Source organism: Uloborus diversus, chromosome 1 (genome assembly GCF_026930045.1).
Source record: "Uloborus diversus isolate 005 chromosome 1, Udiv.v.3.1, whole genome shotgun sequence".
Lineage (NCBI taxonomy): Eukaryota > Metazoa > Arthropoda > Arachnida > Araneae > Uloboridae > Uloborus > Uloborus diversus.
This window is the reverse complement of record NC_072731.1, coordinates 102532486-102554392: the sequence shown is the minus strand read 5'-3', so window position 1 is coordinate 102554392 and position 21907 is coordinate 102532486. Positions and strand designations below refer to the sequence as shown.

At 36.9% G+C, this 21907-nt stretch overlaps 1 protein-coding gene across 1 annotated transcript in view; it reads right to left on the bottom strand.

Moving 5' to 3' along the window:
- The window catches only part of LOC129234132 (glucose dehydrogenase [FAD, quinone]-like), a 137972-nt gene that overhangs the window by 10078 nt on the left and 105987 nt on the right, over window positions 1-21907 (bottom strand). Inside the window, exons 2-6 of the mRNA XM_054868030.1 lie at window positions 21577-21798; window positions 17010-17195; window positions 8026-8161; window positions 3091-3212; window positions 2160-2330 (exon numbers count right to left, since the gene is read on the bottom strand). Of these exons, the coding sequence (XP_054724005.1) occupies window positions 2160-2330; window positions 3091-3212; window positions 8026-8161; window positions 17010-17195; window positions 21577-21798 (837 nt within the window). The remainder of the gene's footprint in view (window positions 1-2159; window positions 2331-3090; window positions 3213-8025; window positions 8162-17009; window positions 17196-21576; window positions 21799-21907) is intronic.

The following is a 21907-nucleotide window of genomic DNA, read 5'->3' as shown; positions in this document are numbered from 1 at the left end:
ACAAAAAAATATTTATTCTAAAAACGTTAATAATGCAGACAGCGAACTTAATAGTCAATTTAAATCAATCTCAATTTTTTTTTGGATTTGTTTCAAAAACGCAAATTTTCGGCAGACTTGTTAACCGAAAGACGTTTTTCTCAGTCTGCACTGTAAATATCAAGGCACTCCATTGCTGTTTCGTGCTTGAAAATAATTCGAAATCGTGCTCTAATGATACTCGCGATAGTTTTCCGTCCTCGTATTGCTCAGAACTTCAATACGTTGTTCGAGATTCATAAAAATATTCTCTAACAGTATTGTTTGCAAACCAAATCAATCACACTTACACTGACCAATTAATAAAATAAACGTGAGTGACAATTTTACTCCGAAATTATTGGAATTCGTAAACAGCCAATAACACTTCTCCTCCTTGAACCGAAAGGCTGAATATTAGAAACAAGAATTGAATAAATTTTCCTGAAAAATGGGATGGGCGCACTCACTCGGCGATCGTTATGAAGGGTTGAGCGGTGGTCGTTAGGAGTGTTTTTAAATTTAAGTCTATGGGTACAAAAATCCGTGGCGAAAAAATGTGGCCGTTAGAGAGGGGTGGCCTCTTAAGACAACTGGCCGCTCGAAGAGGTTTCACTGTATTGAAATCATGGTAGCGTGCAAGGATATCTTAGGCACATATGAGGCAGTGAGAAGCAAAGGGATGTAAGTGGGTATTTTCCAGTTTTGAGTAAAACGCGTTTCAAGATAACGGCCTAGGTAGACTTTCAGTGATTTTTTTTCCTAAACTATGCTGTAAAGCAGCACCTACCAGGGCTACTAGTACAATGTCTTGCTCCTGGACTAAGGAGAGGTTCCCCTACCATTTGTATTGGTTATCTCCAAATTTTTAATTTTGCCACTTACATCCCTTTGCTTCTCACTGCCTCATATGCTCTTTTATATTTGCCTAAGTATAAGCACGGCTATTACAACTGTAATTTTAGAGACCGCAGAATGTCTGCCCACCTGACCCAATAGCGTGGATAAGCTAGCGCAATGTCCACGGTAGGTGGTTGCAGACAACGTATTGGAGACTTTAAATAATATTGTTTCAGGAATAGCAAATACAATTAGTTCCCCATTTAGAACAAAAACAACGGAAAAAAAATATTTAAGTTCAATTTATAAGGCTTACATCAGTCTTTAAATATGAATTTTGAGGAACGGTAACGACTTTTTCAGCAATTTGTACATTTGATGATATCAAGAACTTAAGCAGATAAATGAAATTACTCTCATATGTTAAATTAGAATTTGGTAGAGAATGCAAGAATATGGCAAAGTGCCAAAAAAGGGTTTTCGTACTTAGTCATGCCCATGACTGTATAATGAGGGAATATTTAGACAAAAACGGAAAGTTGCTCGTCTTCAGAGTTTGAGAAATCATCAAAGGAGGACAGTTGCTGATGGGTGGAGCATGTACTTTCAATGAAATGATATACGGTATCAGATCAACGATAGACGTTTTGCTATAAGAATAAGCTGATAAACGGATTCGTGAAATTGAATAATTAAATTAAAAGGAAAACATGAACAAAAAGAAAAGCACCGAATTCAAGGAAAAAGCTTATTTTCATAGACTTCTAAGACGGAGCTACTGCGATTCCCTCTCAGTTTGTCAAGTGATCCAGTAATATTGAATCAAGGGACAAAGACCTCTCATCCTGGGTCAATACGATGTGGCAGAAAAGAGCAAACAGATCACTTTCCACTTACTCCGAAAACTCTTGGTGTGGAGATTGGATAACCAGTCCTGGTTCATGTGAAATATTTGTATGTCAACGACTCCGCCCACTTACATCGTCTACAAAGGCTTATGTGGCCGTCCATAAACGATGTCCCACTTTTTTTCAACATATTCTACTCCTCCCCTTTTGTCATCAAGTTTCACACTTAATGTTACCCTCTCCTCTGTCCTTGTCACATGTCAAGTTGTTTTTCTTAAGCATATTTTGTTATAAAAATATGTGAGGTCACACTTCTTGTTGCTCCTTCCTTCCCCTTGTCACAAACTGTCACAATTTTACGACCCACTCCTCCCCCTTAAATCGTGAAATCATTTGTGGATGACCCCTATGCGCATCTTCACAGAGTCAACTCCTTAAGAGGATTTTACTCACTCCCATCTCTTCGAGATGATGCCTGGGCCCGATGCCGGAGAGCATGAGCAGCTGCGGACTGTTGATGGAGCCTGCGGAGAGGATGATCTCACGTCGGGCCTTCACGATGTACGTCATCTTGAGGCGGTCGAACTCCACCGCGCTGGCCCGCTTGTGATGGTCGAAGTGGATCTGCAAAAGAGACAAGATTAGTCATCCTCCATGATATGTTTTGTTTTCTACATTTTTAAAAAAAATAAGAGTAGGGATTTTTTTACAATTCTAATTGCCCGAGTGGTTGGGTTTTTTTTTAAGCAACCAACAAATTGCCTATTACTCTCACTTGCTGGAGCTGGGCCCTATGCGAATACCGAATATCATTGTCCACCGGTTCCTGCAAGAGCTGCTCTTCTGTATCTGGACCTCCTCCAGCAGCACTGTCTACCGACCTCCGCTTCTCCTGAGTCCATGTCCTGCATACACAAACTGTTACACACACAAGCACACACAATTTGCCAAATGAAACTTCAAGTTTTGCCGAATGAATATAATTTTGCCGGATGGAACTCCTAATTTTGCCGAATGGTGATCATTTTGCTGAATTGTCAGACAAAATTTGCCGAATGATGACAGTTTTTCCGAATGGAATTCCAAATTTCACTGAATGATGATTATTTTGCCGAACCGTTTGAAAACATTTGCCGAATAAGGATATTTTTGGGTGGCCCCTGTGATTACTAAAGAATCGAGTTAAAGAGGTTGTATTAAAAAGTAATTATGTTGAATTGCACAAAAAAAATGCTAGTGGTGAGATTTAAGAAGTGGCAGCCATACGAATCTAGACTGCGATTTTTTTTTAGATCACCAAGCAATCGTTTTTTAAATGATTCAGAAATATTCAGGTAATACTTTCTGCACAAATGTTGATACGAAATTAAAGTTAAAAATTTACTTTTGTTGCATAAGCGTAAGTTACAACATCCAGATTTTTCCTTTTCTTCACCGGTGCCAGAAATGCTTTAGAAGTACTGCATCGAGCTCCCCTTCGAGTGGTGCCTTGTGGAATAAGAACGCCTGGAATACAAAAGTTACATAAATATATTAAGATAAGACCATGTGCTTAGAAGAGTTATTATAATGTATTTTTTTCCTGCATATCTTTATTGTGAAATTTAGACTTGTATAGCTTTAATTTCCTATTTTTCCAAAGGAATTATCTGAGAAAGCGTCGATATGTATATTTTAAAATTTAAACAGTTGTAACTTCAGTTCAATGGAATAAATAGGGATACGGATCCAAATAAGGAACGATTTGGAAGATAAATTTCAATAATTAAGGAAAATTTTAGTGCAATGAGATTTTACTTCTTCATATATATAATAACCAATGATCGAGTAACGTTAACGACGTCATCAACAATGAAACTCGCGCATGATAATTTGATAATATGTTTTGGTAATGTTTAATATGCAGAAAAAGTCTTTATTGTGACAAGGCTGAACTCGATCCGGTAACTTAATGTGTTTTGGTAAGACTGTCATTTCAGGGGAATGAAGAACCGAAAAAACGGTCAACGGTCTATCTACTATCTACTAAAATATCACCCAACAGGCAATTGCTTCGTTCAAATGTAGAAGCAATTTTCACTCGTCATATCTTGACAGACGATTTTCTAGTTAAGAAATAATGTTGAACATCTTGCTGTTCAATCGTGTACTATAGCTTCTCTCTACTTGGGGAGTTTTTGTATTATTACGGATAACGATAATTTAAGTTTAATGAAGTGTTAGCTGAATAAGTTCTTAAAATCAGATAAGATTTAAATAAGTTGCCTTGCCATTCTGTAGACTTAAATGATTCCATTTGCAAGAGGGGTTAGAAAAGCGGATTAGTGATATGATAACGATAATTGCCTCTGTGCCAATCTAATAAGGTTTCCTCATTCAACCCAAACATAAATGAACTCGTTGAAAGTCAATCATCAAGATAGCTGAGTCTGAGTCTACTGTATGCCGGCTATAGGAATTTTCAGAACTAAACATATCAATTTAGGTGATATAGGTCAGGGTCCGATTAAGTAAAAGTGAGGCTCAAGGACCATAATACCCCACTCAATCTATAATTTTTTAAGTCAGTACAAAATAATGTTGAGCTTTTCTGCTGTCACGGTACTAGCTCTTGAATGCAGTACTGCGGGTACCGTGCAGTTGCACTGCTTACACATGCCGATCACCGCCACTGCTTTTTTTGGAGATAAAATTATCAAGAAATAAAAAAAAAGCTTTCTGACTCATGTACAGGCAACTAAATAAGAGAAATACAACAACAAGCATTACATTTTTTTTCAATTGATAAATCATTTTTTGCATTATTTCCTTCACAATGCATGATTCTTTAATGCTATGTTTTTACAAAATACGGTGCCCCATAGGAAGATAGGGCCTCAGGTCCAGACCAAGTCGGCCTGTGCGGTAATCAGGCCCTGCTTTAGGTTGGAATTGGTTCAGAAACATGTGATTAAAAAACTTTTGCTGGTGTTGGTAATGGAACATGAAAGCAATGATGTCCTTAATTTGTCACCAAAAAGAAAGTTTCCTCATTCTCAGCAAGGACATAAACGGCAAGCATTTAATTTAATAGTTTTTTGAAACGCAAACATTATATCACAGTAGAAACTTAGAGCTGTAGCGCAATCAGTGAATGGGACAAAGTTTGTTTCTTTGACCGCTCACAAGAGGCAAAAATCCATATCGCGAGACCGAGCTGAATTTAAATGATACAAATCCACTGACAATGAAATTTGCAAGTACAACGGTGAGGAATTAATCTCTCACAAAATACACTGTTTTTTCCTTTGTTGTTTAAGGTCATGACATCATAAATCTTTCCTGGCAGCTTTCGTCTACTGTCAAAACGCGGGAAAGCAGCGGGACTTCTTCGGAATTGAAAAACAAAAATCCTGCTGTGACATAACAACAGATGAATGCTTCTTAATAAAGCAAAGCGAATAAAGCATGCATTGATGGCCGAGATGCAAATTTGAATGGACATCTTTGCGTTGTATAAAGTTCACACCTTGTTAAGTCAAAACAGCAGGAGGCGTTCTTTTAATAAGTTTTTGCATGGCTTATTTGTGAATTTGCTGCTGGCACTGTTTCTGACAACGATGGCAAGATTTTTGCAAAGTTTACTATTGAGCAAGAAAATGTAGGACAGCATGTCACTTCAAGATTTTTAGTCTGGTCTCAGTTTTTCAACCAAACAATCTGATGTGTACACCTCATGACTTCCTTGTACTGCAATTTGATAACTGATGTCTGTTAAACAAACTATCTGTAAAAGAATGGGTGCGTGTGCTAAATGTAGTATGAAAGGATCAACAGTAGAATATAATAGTGCCTTAAGGGGAGCAAAAACATTTAAAATATCGACACTTCTAGTTTATTTTAAACAGATGCATATTTTATGACATTACTCAGTGGGATTTAAATTCACATTGGTTTGCCACAAAAAATGCTTAAAAAGCTCTTTTGGAATATCTTATTGCAACTAGAAAAGGGAGGCCCACAAAGGCACAACTAGATTCCTTATAGACTCAACTGTGGATTTTCAACCTTCTACTGCATACTCATTTTGACTTATGCGAGATATGCGTTTACCTTCCCACGCACAGACGCGTCACGAGAAAATTCGTGATAATTAATTTGAGGATGGTCAAAGAAGATAGATCGGTGGCTCGGTTGTCCATACGTTTGAAGACACATATGTAGGTACGAAAGTGATGAAAAAAACTAGTGAACTGTCATTCGAAAGTAAACGGCTGAAAATTCAGTGAACATTTTTTTTTTTTTTTTGTGATTACAATACTTAGTATATTTTGTACAAGGAAGCAAAAAAGTACAGATACCTTTTGTTCTTCCGAACCTATATTTGCTCGTAAATAGGCCGAAATTCAATTTAATCTGAAAATTTATCAAGAAAAAATAATCTGAACGATCATAAGATCCCGCAACCAGAGGCCAAAGAAGCGGAAATTATGTTAGAGGTCAACAGCTAAAAGAGCAATTTAGTGCATCCTCCGTTGAGCGTTGTTGAAGATTCCCCGTTGACAAAAAACTCGTTAAAAACATTCATTCGGATTAAAAAATATCTTCCGACAACTCACAGGATTAAGGCGATTCCTCAGTGAGTAGTAGCAATGATAGGTTCACAAGTTCAAAAATAAACAACAAGTTATTATTACAATTCTCAGCATTAAGTTTAGCAGGAAATTTTGACTTCTGGGGATTGGATCTGCGTTTCAAATTACCCTTTTCTTTTTTAACATTTTTTTTCCTAACTCAATGCTTCAGTTTCAAATCATAAATAATATTTGAAAAAAAATCTAGTGTGCGTCCCTCAGTACTTCCTTTCGTCTATTAAATAATCGGTTTTTTAATAACTTAAAGAAGTATGTGCATGAGCTTATGTAGGCGCGTTAAAAGGAACATTTCTTAAAGGAATAGCTTTTAAACATTTTATCCACACACATAAAAGTAGCGTAAAAGTTGAGAATTTTACTTTCAAATGTTTTTAAAAAAATGTTTTTAATAGCCTCTGTGATCTAAAATTGCATAAAACTGCATGAAACGTGTATATAGAAGAATAATACAATATAATAGTGCCTTAGAGTGAGCAAGAAAACATTTTAAATAATTACACCTCTAGTTTAAAAACAGTAATAATATTTGAGATGTTATAACATCTCAAATATTAACAATATTGGATTATTACGTCATAATTCATGTCAAAATAGAATCTTAGATGCATCTGAAACTCAATAGAACGTATTTCTCACTTTTTTTTTTTGTAAACGAAATGAAGCAAAAAAATATAATAATTAATTAAAATAGAAACTTCGGTTGCTGACAGAAAAAATCTCTCAAACCCACAATCAAAAACTCATAGGAAGTTCGAGATCGAAACGAAATTTTTTTCTTACCGTAATCAGTACAATATGCTTATTATCAAAATGAGAAGCACTTATAAGTGTTGCTCAAATAACTTGTTTTTAGAAACAAGTAACTCAATTTATTTGTCCTATTTTTTACTGAAAACTTTCGTTTTAAACAACAATAATCAAAAACGTTTAACTATTAATTGTAAGAGTATTTTATAATCATAAATTAATTACTTGGTTATGTTAAATTGTTTTTTCATAATCACGCACAAAGTTATAACATAACTGCTCACTCCTCTTACTCCCTGCACTAAACAATTACATGGAAACAATATGCTTGTTATTAAAATTCTTAACTTTTTTCAGCAATTTTTCTACACTTGAGCACCTTACTATCCTACGTTTGTTTACAAAGTGCTTGGATTGATCTCTTTGGATATGAAAATCGTTATCAAAACTCGCCTTACTTTATTGTTATTTTGTGGGGAACAAAAGAGAAATTTAATTAAGCATCTGTTTTGAGAATATGACATTGTGAACAAGAAAGCTCTCAAAGCTCCTCAAAAAGTGAAATGTGAAACAAAACATCTAATCCAGAGATTAAAACTTTTTCGATTCGCGCCAATCTTTGAAGAATAAGCATTTTCTTACGGCACTATACCCTAATTCTCTTACATTATGCACAAGGTACCATGGACATTTTGCGGTACCCTTTGCTTCTACTTGTGGCACCCACTTTAGGGTGCTCTGACCTAATCTAATCTGGAATCTTTCGCCTGCAGTTTTGAAGACAACGAATAAGGAGTAACCAGACGTCAAATAGCAAAATGATAAGATATTACAGGACGTATTTGCAAGAAGAATTTTTCTGTAATTAATTTCAATGCTGTTTATCTTATCCATACTTAAAAAACTATGGGGAAAATCGCCTTTTAAAAAATATTTACCTGTTTGCTGAGGTCCATTGATGTCCACATTTTGGTAACCGAGTTGCATGCCAGCTTCAATGAAAGAAAAAGCCAGGGGAGTAGCGTAGGAAGGGGTAGAAACAGTTAAATAACCACCAGTTGCATGGAAGCCTGTAATGAGATATGCTAAAGATATTATTTTCCGTTGGAGAACAAATGATTAGCAAGTGCACTTGATAACTGATTTTACGAACATTTAGTTTACGAACATTTGTAATTTTTCAAGCAACTTACCACTTCCAAAACTTCGATTTTTGAAACAATGGTAATCGATTTTATGAGCATGGTCCAAAAAATTCGTAAAATCGAGCTTCGTGTTAGAATTAGTATTAATCGTATTTGGAATTAGAGCTGCAGCGCACAAACTTAATAAGAACGTATTACGATTTAGCTCAGAAGTTTTGAGAAAGCCAGTAATATTTCAGGCGATTGTAAACATTACCCTCCATCCATTCCATCACGATGGAATTCATTTATCAATGCGAGAATTTTCATACAGTAAAACTAGGGGTGCCCATCACCCTCTCCTCTAAGAGCAAAGGCGCACCCCCTAAATATTGCGTACACCCTCCCAAATCAGGAGCCCCCCAAAAAGGGGAAAATACTCTCAAACACCCTTCCTAAAAATTCCAATGGCGCAGTCTGTGCCATGACTAGGTGGGCACCCCGGCAAAACAGAACATGTTTTTAATCCGATAAAACTTTCATTTTATTAAATGTAAATAAAAAAAGAAATAATCCTAATTTGAGCAAGCCTAAGTGTTAAATTAAAAAGAACCGATGAAACATTTAGTACCACACACCATCTTTGTTTCTCAAACGAGCCGCTAATGTCGATCACTCTCCCGTAAATGTAAAATTAGTTTTCAGCTCTTATCCACATAATAAAATTATTTTAAAAATCTTTAGGTGGCATTAATTTTTAAATTTTATTCACCTCATCTAACCTTAAACAAGGTAGAATCCACTCTGAACTAAGAAACTGCAGAGTAGGAGCAAAAAATATTATAGGTTACTCTTGAAAGTACTTCGTTGTTTTATTTGGAAGTAATAAAATATTCTTAAGGTTTAGCATCTTTTAAAAACTTTCTTCATCTCGTTCACGGTGTGACGTCGTGAGTCACAGATGTAAAGATTAACAATTCCAATCTTTTCATTAAATCAAATCACACCACGAACAAGGAAGGACTAAACCCCTTTTTAAAATTAACGAAAAAAAAATTTATTTACAGAAAAAAAAAATATAAATCGTTACATTGATGGGGTTACAAATTCAGGCAAACACAGTTGCCTCAGTGGTGGTCACAAAAAAAAATCACGGTTTCCAACGAAACCGGAGAAATGCCTAAGGGCACCTGATTCTCTCAAGTCCTAGAGCAATCTGCTCTCTAAAAGTCTGGATCGAGGTCTTTTTCGAAGACACGGGGCTTGCGAACTAAGCCCCCTTAAAATATCCCATTGGTGGAAACTTGGTGACGAACACTGCTACGTCGTTTTTGTAGAAGAAACCAAGGCCCGGATTCGTTGGTCGACCGGCGCCTCATTAACATGGAGCACACCTCCCCGTCTGCGGTTTTTCGGCAACGACAAAGTCGGACACCGTCCAGGGCTGTCAGGCAAACTCGTCACACCTGGTTTTAAAACTGTCCGAAGTGGTGCCAGACAGTCTAGTCCTTTATTTAGAAGCGGTATTCCAACAAAGGCACAAAGGCGTAGAAGAAGAATAGCTGTCCGTCAGTTCCACAGAGTACGGTCGGGCATCCCCGTCGCACAATGGACGCACGGCATCAAAAAGGGCACAGGACTGAAGATGCCACAGCTCCTCCCCCCTTAGGAAGGAAATTTCGTTGTGCAACCACATCAAATTTCAGGTGACATTGACGTCCAAAACACATTTAGGAAAACGAGGGTGTCCCAGGTCAGTGAACTAGACTCCCGAAAAGGCAGCCTCAGTTTAACAGAACATATTCAGAAAAAAACAAAGACACCCTACCCGTGAACCAACATCAGGTTCTCATGACCTAAAATTCTCTCCTATTTTGTTCGTCATTGCCAAAATTTTCAAAACTAACCTGCGCTACATTAATCAGTTTGGAAATGCACCATACTCCTTTATGATTTTCATGACGTCCAAAACTTTTAAAGTTCTTAATAGTCATCCGAAAAATTTAGTAACACAAACTCTCGAGCATAAAATCCCCAAAAATATTTAACACAAATAATTGATCAAATACTTCTTCGACCAAAACAAAAAAAATACATATATAAATACCAAATCCAAATAAATTGCGATAAATGGAAATTAAATACTCCCAAAAAGGTATGTTAATTTACCAGAATTTTTTTACAAATAGCCTCGGGGCCCGTTATGGTTCCTGTCTGCTCAAACCGTCGGCGTTACCATTTCTTTTCCCCGATTTGTGTTCAATTTCGAAATTGAACTGTTGTAGACATAAAGCCCAACGAGTAAGTCTGGCATTCGTTCCCATCATTTTTTTAAGGTATGTGATAGGGGAATGATCGGTTTGTATACGGAAAAATTGGCCGTTTAAATAGTGAGCTAGTTTCTTTAACCCATAAACTATAGCGGCTAACTCCTTTTCGATAACACTATAATTTTTTTCAGCTTTCGAGAACTTTTTACTGAGATATAGAACTGGATGTTCTTCCCCATTATGCATCTGAGCTAGTACAATCCCCATTCCACTCTCACTTGCATCAGTTTGGAGAATGAACTCTTTCGAAAAGTCAGGGGCATAAAGAATAGGGCTCTTTAGTAAACTCCCCTTTAAAGCACGGAACGCCTCCTCGCATTCATCCGTCCACACTACCTTTTCTTTTCTGATCCTTCCTTTCAATGCGCTTGTTAAGGGGGCTGCTACCTCGGAAAAGTTCGGAATGTATCTGCCGTAATACCCTACCAATCCTAAGAATGACCGTATTAACGTTTTAGTCGTGGGGGTTGGAAAATCTTGCACGGCTTTTAACTTCGCCTCGCTCGGAGATCTCTTCCCAGAACCGACATCATGCCCCAAAAACCGGACACTATCTTGTGCGAAATGACACTTAGAAGGTTTTACTGTTAATTTTGCGTCACCCAATCGCTCTAGCACTTTGTCCACATCGATCACATGCTGTTCCCAACTTTGCGAATATATGGCTATATCATCAATGTAGGGTGCCGTAAAATGTTCAAAGCCATTCAAAACTTGCGCTAAAAGTTTTACAAAGTAATATGGAGCGTTGAGTAGTCCGAACATCATATTCTTTGGGCGATACGTCCCAAAGGGCGTGACAAAAGCCGCGTAACGGCTTGCTCTTTCGGTCAGGGGTATCTGAAAATATCCCTTTGTTAAATCCATCAGCGTTATGTAAGGCGCTGCGCTCACCCGCTCAACTACTTCCTCAATGTTTGGTAAGGGGAAAAACTCAGTGCGCGTAATTGCATTCAACTTACGATAATCTACGCAAGGGCGGGGGTCTTTCCCAGGCACCTCCACTAAAATTAGGGGGCTAGTATAGTCGGACTGCCCGATTTCTACAATTCCCAGATCTAAAAGTCTTTTTATTTCCTCACGCACTATTTCAGTTTGCCGTGGGGACATTCTATAGGGTCGCGATCTCACGGGGTCGGCGCTGGTCAGCTCAATGTCCATCGTGACCAATTTAGTACACCCAGGGTCCGAAGAAAACACTCTTTTATGTTTCTGAAGTACTTTCCCTAATTGATCTATTTGTTTTTCCGACACGCGTTTTTCCAAATTGCTAACCCGCAACATCTCGTGTAAATCAAAATATGTAGGGTCAGGCAAGGGAAAAGGGATCTCAGCTTCTTGCTCGACATCTTCCCCCTCCTCCTCTATTATTAAATTTACTCGTTCGGGGCGCTTATGATAAGGTTTAAGTAAATTTACGTGATAAATGGTGCATTTGTCCCTCCTCTCAGGGACGTCGACCACATAGTTAGTTTCCGAGATTTTGCTCGTAACCACTCCTGGACCTATCCAGTTCACTGCCATTTTGTTAGCTTTATTTGTCGACAATACTAACACCTGCTCGCCCACCTTAAATTGCCTCTTCACAGCGTTCTTGTCATACCAAGCTTTTCTTCGTAACTGCATTTCACTCATTTTTTTTACTGTCAAATCCTGACATCTCTTTAAACGGTTGGTCAAATTTAGTATGTATTCTACCACATTTGGGTCAGATTCTTCTGGCACCATCCAATGCTCGTAGAGCAAGGTTTGGGGTGTCCTCAAATTTTTTCCATGAACGAGCTCGGCGGGGCTAAATCCCGTACTCTCATGATTTACCGTCCGAAGGGCAAACAAAGCCAACGACAAATTCTTCTCCCAATCTTCTCCCGACTCCACGCATAATGCTTTTATTATTCGTTTAATGGATGAATGAAATCTCTCCACTGGGTTGCTAGAAGGGTGGTAAATGGAGGAGTGCCTAACTTTTATTCCGAATCTTTCGAAAAACTCTGTCGTTAAAACACTAGTGAACGACCGCCCTAGGTCACTTTGTACCTCCCGGGGAAACCCTGTCCTCGAAAACGTACTCAACAGAGCATCTATCACATTTGGAGACTTAATATCGGCCACCGGTATAGCTTCGGGATACTTCGAGGCCATACAAATGGACGTTATTAGGTATTTATTCCCATTTGTGGATACGGGAAGTGGTCCAACTGCGTCAATATTTACACAGGAAAAAGGTTCCGAAATTATCGGCACAAGTTTCAATGGTGCTTTCTTCCGATCACCTTTCTTTCCTACGCGTTGACAAGCATCACACGCCCTCACATACGACTCAATTTCCGCATAACAATTCGGCCAAAAAAAATGACGCAACACTTTATCCTTCATCTTTGTAGCACCCAAATGGCCTGACGCGCCATCATGACAAAATTTCATAATTTTTTCTGTCAAACTCGATGGTATACAAAGCTGCACCCTTTCCTCTCCCAGCTTCGATCTACTCAGACGGACCAGTTTTCCTTTCATGCATTTAAAATCCTTTCCCTCCCCTTTCGAAACCTCTTCCCACAAGGGCTTTAGAACCGAACACAATTTCTGCTCTTTCTCGAACGATTCCGAATCTATTTCAGCTAACGCTAATCCCTCAAAAGGCTCTATGGGGGGTAAACCGCAAATTTCCTTCCCTTCTTCTTCGCAGGAGGGAAACGCGCTCGCTATCTCCGAATTCCCTAGAGTCCCAGTCCCAGGGTCCAAGTTCTCCTCACGCATACGCTGACGTAAGACGCTCCGAGTCTCTACCACGTTTACAACTTCGTGGGGAGTTGCTTTCAACTGGAAAAACAATTCCGCTGTCCTGTTGCCCAACAGATAAACTTTTGAGTCACTATCAGTGGTCTTAACTGCCGCTTTAGATATCACACAACCTTCTTCTGTTTCTATGCAAACTTTGGCCAATGGCAAACATTTGCATTCTTCGTCCAGCGGTTGTTTTACATAGACATACTCTCCCGTGAAATCTTTTGTCTCGATCCAACTGCGGGGACAGACGTCAATGGAAGCCCCACTGTCTCGGAGAATTCTCCGAACCTCCCCATTTATTTTCCCCGTACTCAGGTAAGGGGCAAAACACTCACTTAATTCTTTAGTGTCACCAATGTGATTAATTTGCTCCCCTTGCGCTCTCTTGAATTCAGGGCAATTGGGTTTTATATGTCCCTTTTGTGAACAAAAATAACAAACAATTTCTTTCCTTTTTTCGAAATTACTGTTTTTTTCCCATTTGGGGGGCTCTTTCTTATTAGCACTTTCCGATTTAGTATTGCTAGTTTTTGCCGGATCATTTCCTCCTTTCACCCATTTTTCTTTTTTGTGCGTTTTGGGGTCGTTTTGTTTTCCCTCCGATTTTTTGAAAGTACGCCGAAGGCTCTCGTAGTGATCTAACCTTTCAGCGAGGTCTGACGCCTTACGGAATTCTTCCCAGGAGTCCAAAAAGTGTTCCCTCACCTCAGCAGGGGTTCTCTTTTTTAACTGCTCCGTGAGCAATAACTCCTTTAACTCCTCGAATGTATTTACCTCCGCGGTTTCTAGCCAATTGTCTAGATAGCTTCTTAATTCGAAGGTGAGATCTGCCCAGGAGGAACCAAACTTCCGATTATGTTCTTCAAACCTAATCCGCAATTCCACAGAATTTAGTTTGAACCTCTTCATTAACAGGCGCTTCATGTGAGGAAAATCGTCGCTTTTCTCAAGGGGTTCCTTCACAATTAGCTCTGCTACTTCCGGGGGCAACAAAGGAATAAGCTGGGAAACCCACCTCTCTTCCTCTATCTCCTCTTTCTTAGCCTGTCTCTCAAAAATTTCAAAAAATAACGAGACATCTAATTGCTTCGGGTCAAATTTTGGGACCAGATGCTTTAAATTTGATCTCCTAGAAGTATCTGTACTCGCTGACCCATTTGAACTCAAGCTAACCGTTTCTGCTGCGGTAGTTAGTTTCAGTTTATCTAGTTCAAATTGTCTTTCTTTGTCTCTTTCCCGACATTCTCTCTCTAGTTTTTCTCTTTCCCGCTCTCTCTCTCTCTCCCTTTCTATCTCTTCTTTCAAAAGTCTCCAAGTCGATTTTGCAAATTCTTCATCATAATCTGTAGCCCCAACAATCGCTTTAACTATGTACCGACGCGTGTCTGAGTCAGACGTTTCCACGCCAAACTCCGAGGCTATCTTTCTCAGATTATCTTTTTCGATTTCAAAAAGAAAAGAACCCATTTTGCTTAAATGAGATTTTTAGAGCGTTCCCTTTTTTTTTCACAAGCAAAACTCTATTTATTTCATGCAAAATCCAACTAATCACAAAAACAGCATGCACATAAATATCTTTTACAGATCAATTTCAATAGATTTACTTAACCTGAAATCTATATCGTCAAAATAAATCATTAATTTATATGACTTTCCTTTCCAAACTGAAATAGCAAAGATCTGCAAAACAATTCTTTTGCAGTCTAACTCAGAATTTAATTCTCACAAGAAACCTTTAGTCCAATTCTATTTTCGAAAACATTGAAAATTTTTACCAACAATTTTACTCCGCTTAAATTCTCTCAAAACAAACCCACTAAAGCTGCCTCATCGGTAACCAAGAAACAAAGACCGGACTCACCCTTTTCTGCGTCCGTCTTTAACATCAGAGTAATCCAAATCCAATTTGGGGGAATGGCACACACAAAATCTTATAGGTTTCGATCAGCTCTAGGACTACTTTGTGTAAAAAGTACTTAAAGTTTTAAAAAGAATTATCTTTCAAAATTGCATAAAAATAGAAAGACCAAAGGTAACATGGGTCTGTTTCAATTTTTCTGAAACATAATCGCACCCGCTGCCACCAAATAAGCTGTGACGTCGTGAGTCACAGATGTAAAGATTAACAATTCCAATCTTTTCATTAAATCAAATCACACCACGAACAAGGAAGGACTAAACCCCTTTTTTAAATTAACGAAAAAAAAATTTATTTACAGAAAAAAAAAATATAAATCGTTACATTGATGGGGTTACAAATTCAGGCAAACACAGTTGCCTCAGTGGTGGTCACAAAAAAAAATCACGGTTTCCAACGAAACCGGAGAAATGCCTAAGGGCACCTGATTCTCTCAAGTCCTAGAGCAATCTGCTCTCTAAAAGTCTGGATCGAGGTCTTTTTCGAAGACACGGGGCTTGCGAACTAAGCCCCCTTAAAATATCCCATTGGTGGAAACTTGGTGACGAACACTGCTACGTCGTTTTTGTAGAAGAAACCAAGGCCCGGATTCGTTGGTCGACCGGCGCCTCATTAACATGGAGCACACCTCCCCGTCTGCGGTTTTTCGGCAACGACAAAGTCGGACACCGTCCAGGGCTGTCAGGCAAACTCGTCACACCTGGTTTTAAAACTGTCCGAAGTGGTGCCAGACAGTCTAGTCCTTTATTTAGAAGCGGTATTCCAACAAAGGCACAAAGGCGTAGAAGAAGAATAGCTGTCCGTCAGTTCCACAGAGTACGGTCGGGCATCCCCGTCGCACAATGGACGCACGGCATCAAAAAGGGCACAGGACTGAAGATGCCACAACGGCCCTTAAAAAGATGTCTAAATATACATCTAATTCTTCGAGGATGAGTTTTTACTTGTATCACTCTTTTACTACTTCACTTTTCCCTATCACTGTCATTTTCTGCTGCATTCTCAGCCTCCTACTTCAAAAGAAGAAATGACTTTTCGCTGATAAAAGATCGGGTACCACGGAAAATCCTTGGAAACGAATAAACGTGGTGCTAACATTTCCGGATCAAGTCAGATACATATTGTTGCACATCTACGTTTTCTTAACTGATATGTTCCTACATTCTTCTCGACATAAGGCTATTCTCTTCAAAAGCAAGATTAACTGATCAATCAGCCTGCTGTCTGCATTCAAAACGTAATGCGCGTTTTTTTTTAAACATACAAGTATCTCCATACAAATACTCTCATAAGCAAATGATTGTTTCATAATATCTTATTTTCTCTGTTCTTTTGATGAAAACAAAACAAAAACAATAAAAGTTTCTGTTTTAAAGAGATTTGTGATGATTATTTTAACCAGATAACACTAAATTTGATTTCTTGGTTTATTCTAAACTTTCTGATTTATGTATTTATAAATCATTTTTCAAGCATAAATCACGATTTTTTAGAACCGTGTTTTTTCTATCAAAACATAAATAATTTAGCAAATGAATAAAAACAAAAACAAATAAGTAATTAAACAAAAATAAATAAGATGATAAATAAAAATAAATAAGTAAATAAATAAAAATAAAAACGAATAAGTAAAAAAATAAAGCATAAAATAAATTGAATAAATAAATAAATAAATAAAGATTATCAATAAAATAAATCATACAGGAAATAACAAGAGAATATTCCTAGGCCAAAAGTTGTTGTCTAGTATGGACTTACCGTTTTTTCGCCAAAGCAGGATCCCTGTTGTCTTCGGATTTAAGGAAATAAGGGAACACATCTTTCCAACTCCACCCATGTGCCCCGTTAGCAGCCCAATAATCGTAGTCCTTCGGATTGCCGCGCACGTATAGCATGTAATTCAGTACCGATGAACCTCCAAGTACTCGTCCTCTAGGCCAACGACTTCGCTGGAAGGTAAAGATAAAATTATTGACAGCCCCTCATTTGCTAACAATTATTTTTTGCAATATTTTAATGATCATCGTTTGTAGTTTGTCAACAACTAATGCTTAACGTTTATTATTAGTAATTACTGAAATTTTATAGGATCAAAGAATTTTTCAGTTTGTAATTACTGAAACTTTGTAGGGGAAAATTTTTTTTCGAACTCTTACTGTCAGTTAGATTTGTATTAAGAACTACAACTCATCACAGAATGAAATCTTACAAAACTTGCAAAATGAACTAGACTTGCAACAACCTGATTCTTGTAATTATTGTCCATAATTTGTCAACAACTACTATTTGTCACAACTAAAATTTCAAAGAATCATAAAAACGTCGAAGCTGCAGGAAATTAGATTTGTAATAAAAGCTAAGATTCATCGATCTATAAACTCTTATGGGATAAAGTATGCAAAATTAGTTTAAGGAGCAACAGTTCATCTGGCCTAATTCTACGAAGAATTTAAGACATAAATTTAACCAAGCAATTTTTAAAAGGTACGCTACAATTGTATCATAAATACAAATTTGATCCCTTAAAACTAGGGTTCACATTTTAAGTTATGTTGATGAAATCGATAACATGATTAACTTAAAGATCTTTTAGTCAACTTTGAAGTTTATAAGGAAAAAAAACCCTCTTATTATCTTCTCTCATGAGCATAAAGTTTGGTTTTACAGTTCAGTGAAATTGGTAGAGTATTGAAAAGAACTTAAAACAGTTGAAGTATGATATTCTCGAAAAGTGTTGCTCAATTCGTGACCAGTAGAGCACTGGTGCGTCGTGAAGTCATTTCAAATATTCCACAAAAATGTTGAAGTTAGAAATAGTGAAAAATGAAAAATAATTTTTCTATGAAACTTTTATTAGCAAATTCAAATGAGAGAAAAACTTAACCTTAATACCAAAGAAACGAATTGTTAAATCAAGTAAGAAGTGAAGGGAACGTGGGGTAATGTAATAATAGCGGGGAATACTGAAATGGTAAAATATGTTCAGTTTGCCGCGACACCTACGAGTATCTAGCAGTAGTTTAACTTTGTTCTTAATCTTATAGTTGATTCCAGTCATGAAATAAAATGCATTATTAACACATGAAATACAAATTGTGATCTACTGATGTCCAGTGCAGTACTTATTTAGATAATATTCGAAACGTTTTAACTCTTTCATACGATTTGTCAAATGTGCACGGGGCAAAGTGAAATAAGCTCATTTCGTTTTCTATACATTCATTAATCAAATTACTTACGTAATAATATATTAATTCAATCATTAACATCCCTTCAATCATTAATTTACTCATTTATTGATTCATTCACTTATTTTCTTATGATTCAATATTTTATTCACTTTTTTATTTTCCCTCATAGAATAGTTAAATAATTTATTTATTCGTTTATTGTTTCATTATATATTCATTTACCGGTTCCTTTGTTTATTTATTCATTCATTTAATGAAAAATATTTTGAATAACCGAAAAAAAAAACACTAGAAAAATAACTTTAATTTTCACTTTGCCCCTTAAAGAGCAACAATTTTTACTCTTTTTCGAAAGAAAATTTATTGCCATAAATGAAAAATAATATTTCAATACAATTTTTACTACAAAATACATTGCATTTTGTACTTTCTTTATGTACTGTAATTTTCGAAACAATTTTACAATTTGTTCATTTTGGAAAAAGATAAGTAATCTCAACTTTACCCTACATTCCCCAATTTTTATTAAATTTGGAAATATAAAAGTCAAACCTTCAAACAATTTTTTAATTATAAAACGGTGTTAATTTCTTTGCACAAAAGCTATGTAGTTGCACAAAAGGCATGCGTCGCATTTAAGAAACGTAATATTGTTTAATTTTCCCCGTCTTTTTTGAAGTAAAAAGTTTGGAAAAGATCTGGGCGAAGTTGACTGACATATTTGATTATTTTAATGATGTCGGAATAAGTATACAAGAAAACGAAAAATAGGCAGCAAGGAAACTTTTAATTAAGTGAAAGATCGGGATAAGAAAGAACTGTTCCATGTATAGAAACGAGGTAGCTGTCCACTTAATTATTGAATATTAAACAATAGAAAAAAAATCGACTGACAGGGAGACAATGGAGTAAAAAAAAAAATTTTATTCCTTGAAGAATTTTTCATTTTAGTTTGAAAATTGAATGTAAACTAATCATACAATATTATTTGTCCGCAAATCCTCATTTTCAATGATTGACTGCCATGAGAATGTAATTTAATCGAATATACATTAAAACATTGGTAAGGGCTTGTAACCTTAGTTACCGAATGGGAAAGTCATTCCGAAAATGCAAGAAATATCAATTTGACGCGAAATTTTATTTCAGTCCGTTCAGTTATAGTCTTCGCAAAAAAATCTAGTGTAAAGTTAAAAAATAAGACACAATTTTAGTAGTTTTAAAAAAGGTATTGGCCTTTTTTACATAACCTGAGTAACTGAAGGCCTTGCAGGCACTACAGAACGCTCGGTCTTGTAAACTGAGATGAACACAGTAGGCCTTGACTCCCATGGGCTGTTGCGCCACTTAGTCTTGAGTTTTAGAGTTACTGAAAAAAGTTGCAGTTCGTTTATACTAGTATGTTGCTCATTTTCTAATTGCGTCTACTAGTTAGCTCGAATATGAACAAGTTGCGTTCAGTGCAGCATCGAACGTAAAGTACGTCCAAGGGAGAAAATGTTCGTGTTTAGAATAATGTTTGATGAAATGGTAAATATTTATCTATACTTATATAGAGCAGGAACATAAATGGAGAGAACAAGTTAACTCATTGGCTAAGCAAAAGCTGAGGCTACGACTCCAAGTCACGTGACTCAACAACGACGAATGGGTGACACGTTTTGCGTGAAACTAGCGAAAGAGACCTGATTCTTCCAATGCTTTGCTTTAAAAATTATCACGGGACTTGGGGTCTTGGGTTCACGCAAGAAAGTTTTCACTCCCTCCATTTTATCTCTTCTCGATGTATCTATGTGCTGATTGTGTACTAGAAAGAAGCTAACATAATTGTAACACAAATTTTGGAAATAATTTTCCGCTGCCCTGAAGGAAATTTTGTTTTCCTTGTAACTACGGTATGCGAATTTTCTTGCAAATTAGAATCAACAGAAATTGGCTATAGAAAGTTCCGTTTAGAATTATATAAATGGTAAAAATTTCGCAGTTTAATCATATTTTGATTTATGAAAAAATTTCTAGAAATAAGTTTCTGTGTTTGCTAAGACTGAATATTACATCGTTTATAAATCCGAAGCTCGTATCGATTTTCGAGACTGTTTCCTATCAACTATCTCTTTAAATTAGCTTTGTCTTTCCAGCTTTGGTTCGAGGCATGACATAAATGGCACCGTTCAGAAGAGTCATTTCTACATCTTTTAACAAATAACTGCTTTGAGCCTAATTTTACGACAAAATCTTATCAATTCGAGCATGGGGCACAACAGTAGGGCCAGTTGGGGTAAAAGGAAATATAAAGTAAACAAACTCTAATATCACACTTGTGGCTTTTGAAACTTAAATGTTGGTGACTAGATAACATACAGAAGAGCTTCTGCGAGTTCCTCATGTTTCTAAACAGTTTTGTAGGCTTCATCATTGTTTGAAAATGAAATTGCGAAAAAAATTGTTTTTAAAATTTTACATTATCCTCTCCATCAGGTCAACGAATGAGAAGTAACTAAAGTAAGCAAAAAGATTTCTAGGAGGTTTGCAACAATGCCACTTTTGGGGATTTTCTCTTGAATAAAACAAAAAGTTAACCAAACTGATTTGCATTCGCCAACTTGTTCTTGTCTAAGCCAAGCACGTGATTAAAGTTCCCAAATGGTGCAATTCTTTGGTTACATCTAGTCTATCTTTCCTGTGAATGAAGTTTAGGTGCTTCTATTTACCCCATAAATACTTTATTATGGCGTAAATGGTAACAACTAAATTTTTCATTCTTTCTACTTTTTTAGAACGTTCACTTTTATATAAATAACACTTTTGTGTGAATTTTACATAAATTCAGCTCATAGTTTAATTTTTTGTGAGCTGTTTCTTTTTAAATGAATTCAGATTACATTTGGAGGATTCGGCGGGTTGCATGCGACTTTGCGGGCTATAGATTAAGTGTTGTTGGTGTAGAACTTCGTAAGCTACTAAACTAATTGTATATAGTATGATTATATACCCAGTTACTATCTTTGACACAATGCTCAAATTTTAAACCTCATTTCATCGAAAAGTAAGGCAAGGATCTAAAGTTGAAACACTGAAATACTGTTTCCATTTTACCAAACCGACACTGAAATATTTTATTAGTTATAAAACCTCATACCCTGTTAATGAGTCCAAAGCATGCCGCCTCTTGTGGTTCTGTCTGGTATGCCCAGTCAATGGGTGTCTGTTGCAGCATAGCAGCAGCCAGAGGGATGTCCGTCACCAGGTTCTCTTTTCCACCAGCCTCGACCAACAATACCGTCACCGAAGGGTCCTCCGACAGGCGGTTGGCTATCACTGCACCAGCAGATCCAGCACCCACTGTAATAAAAGAATTCATCTGTAAGTATCGTCATTTCTGAAGGATCCTGAGCATGAGCAAAAAATTCCGATACTCGTGTTGTTGTAAACACGCAATCCGTTTTTTATCTGAAAAATAATGAATGCCA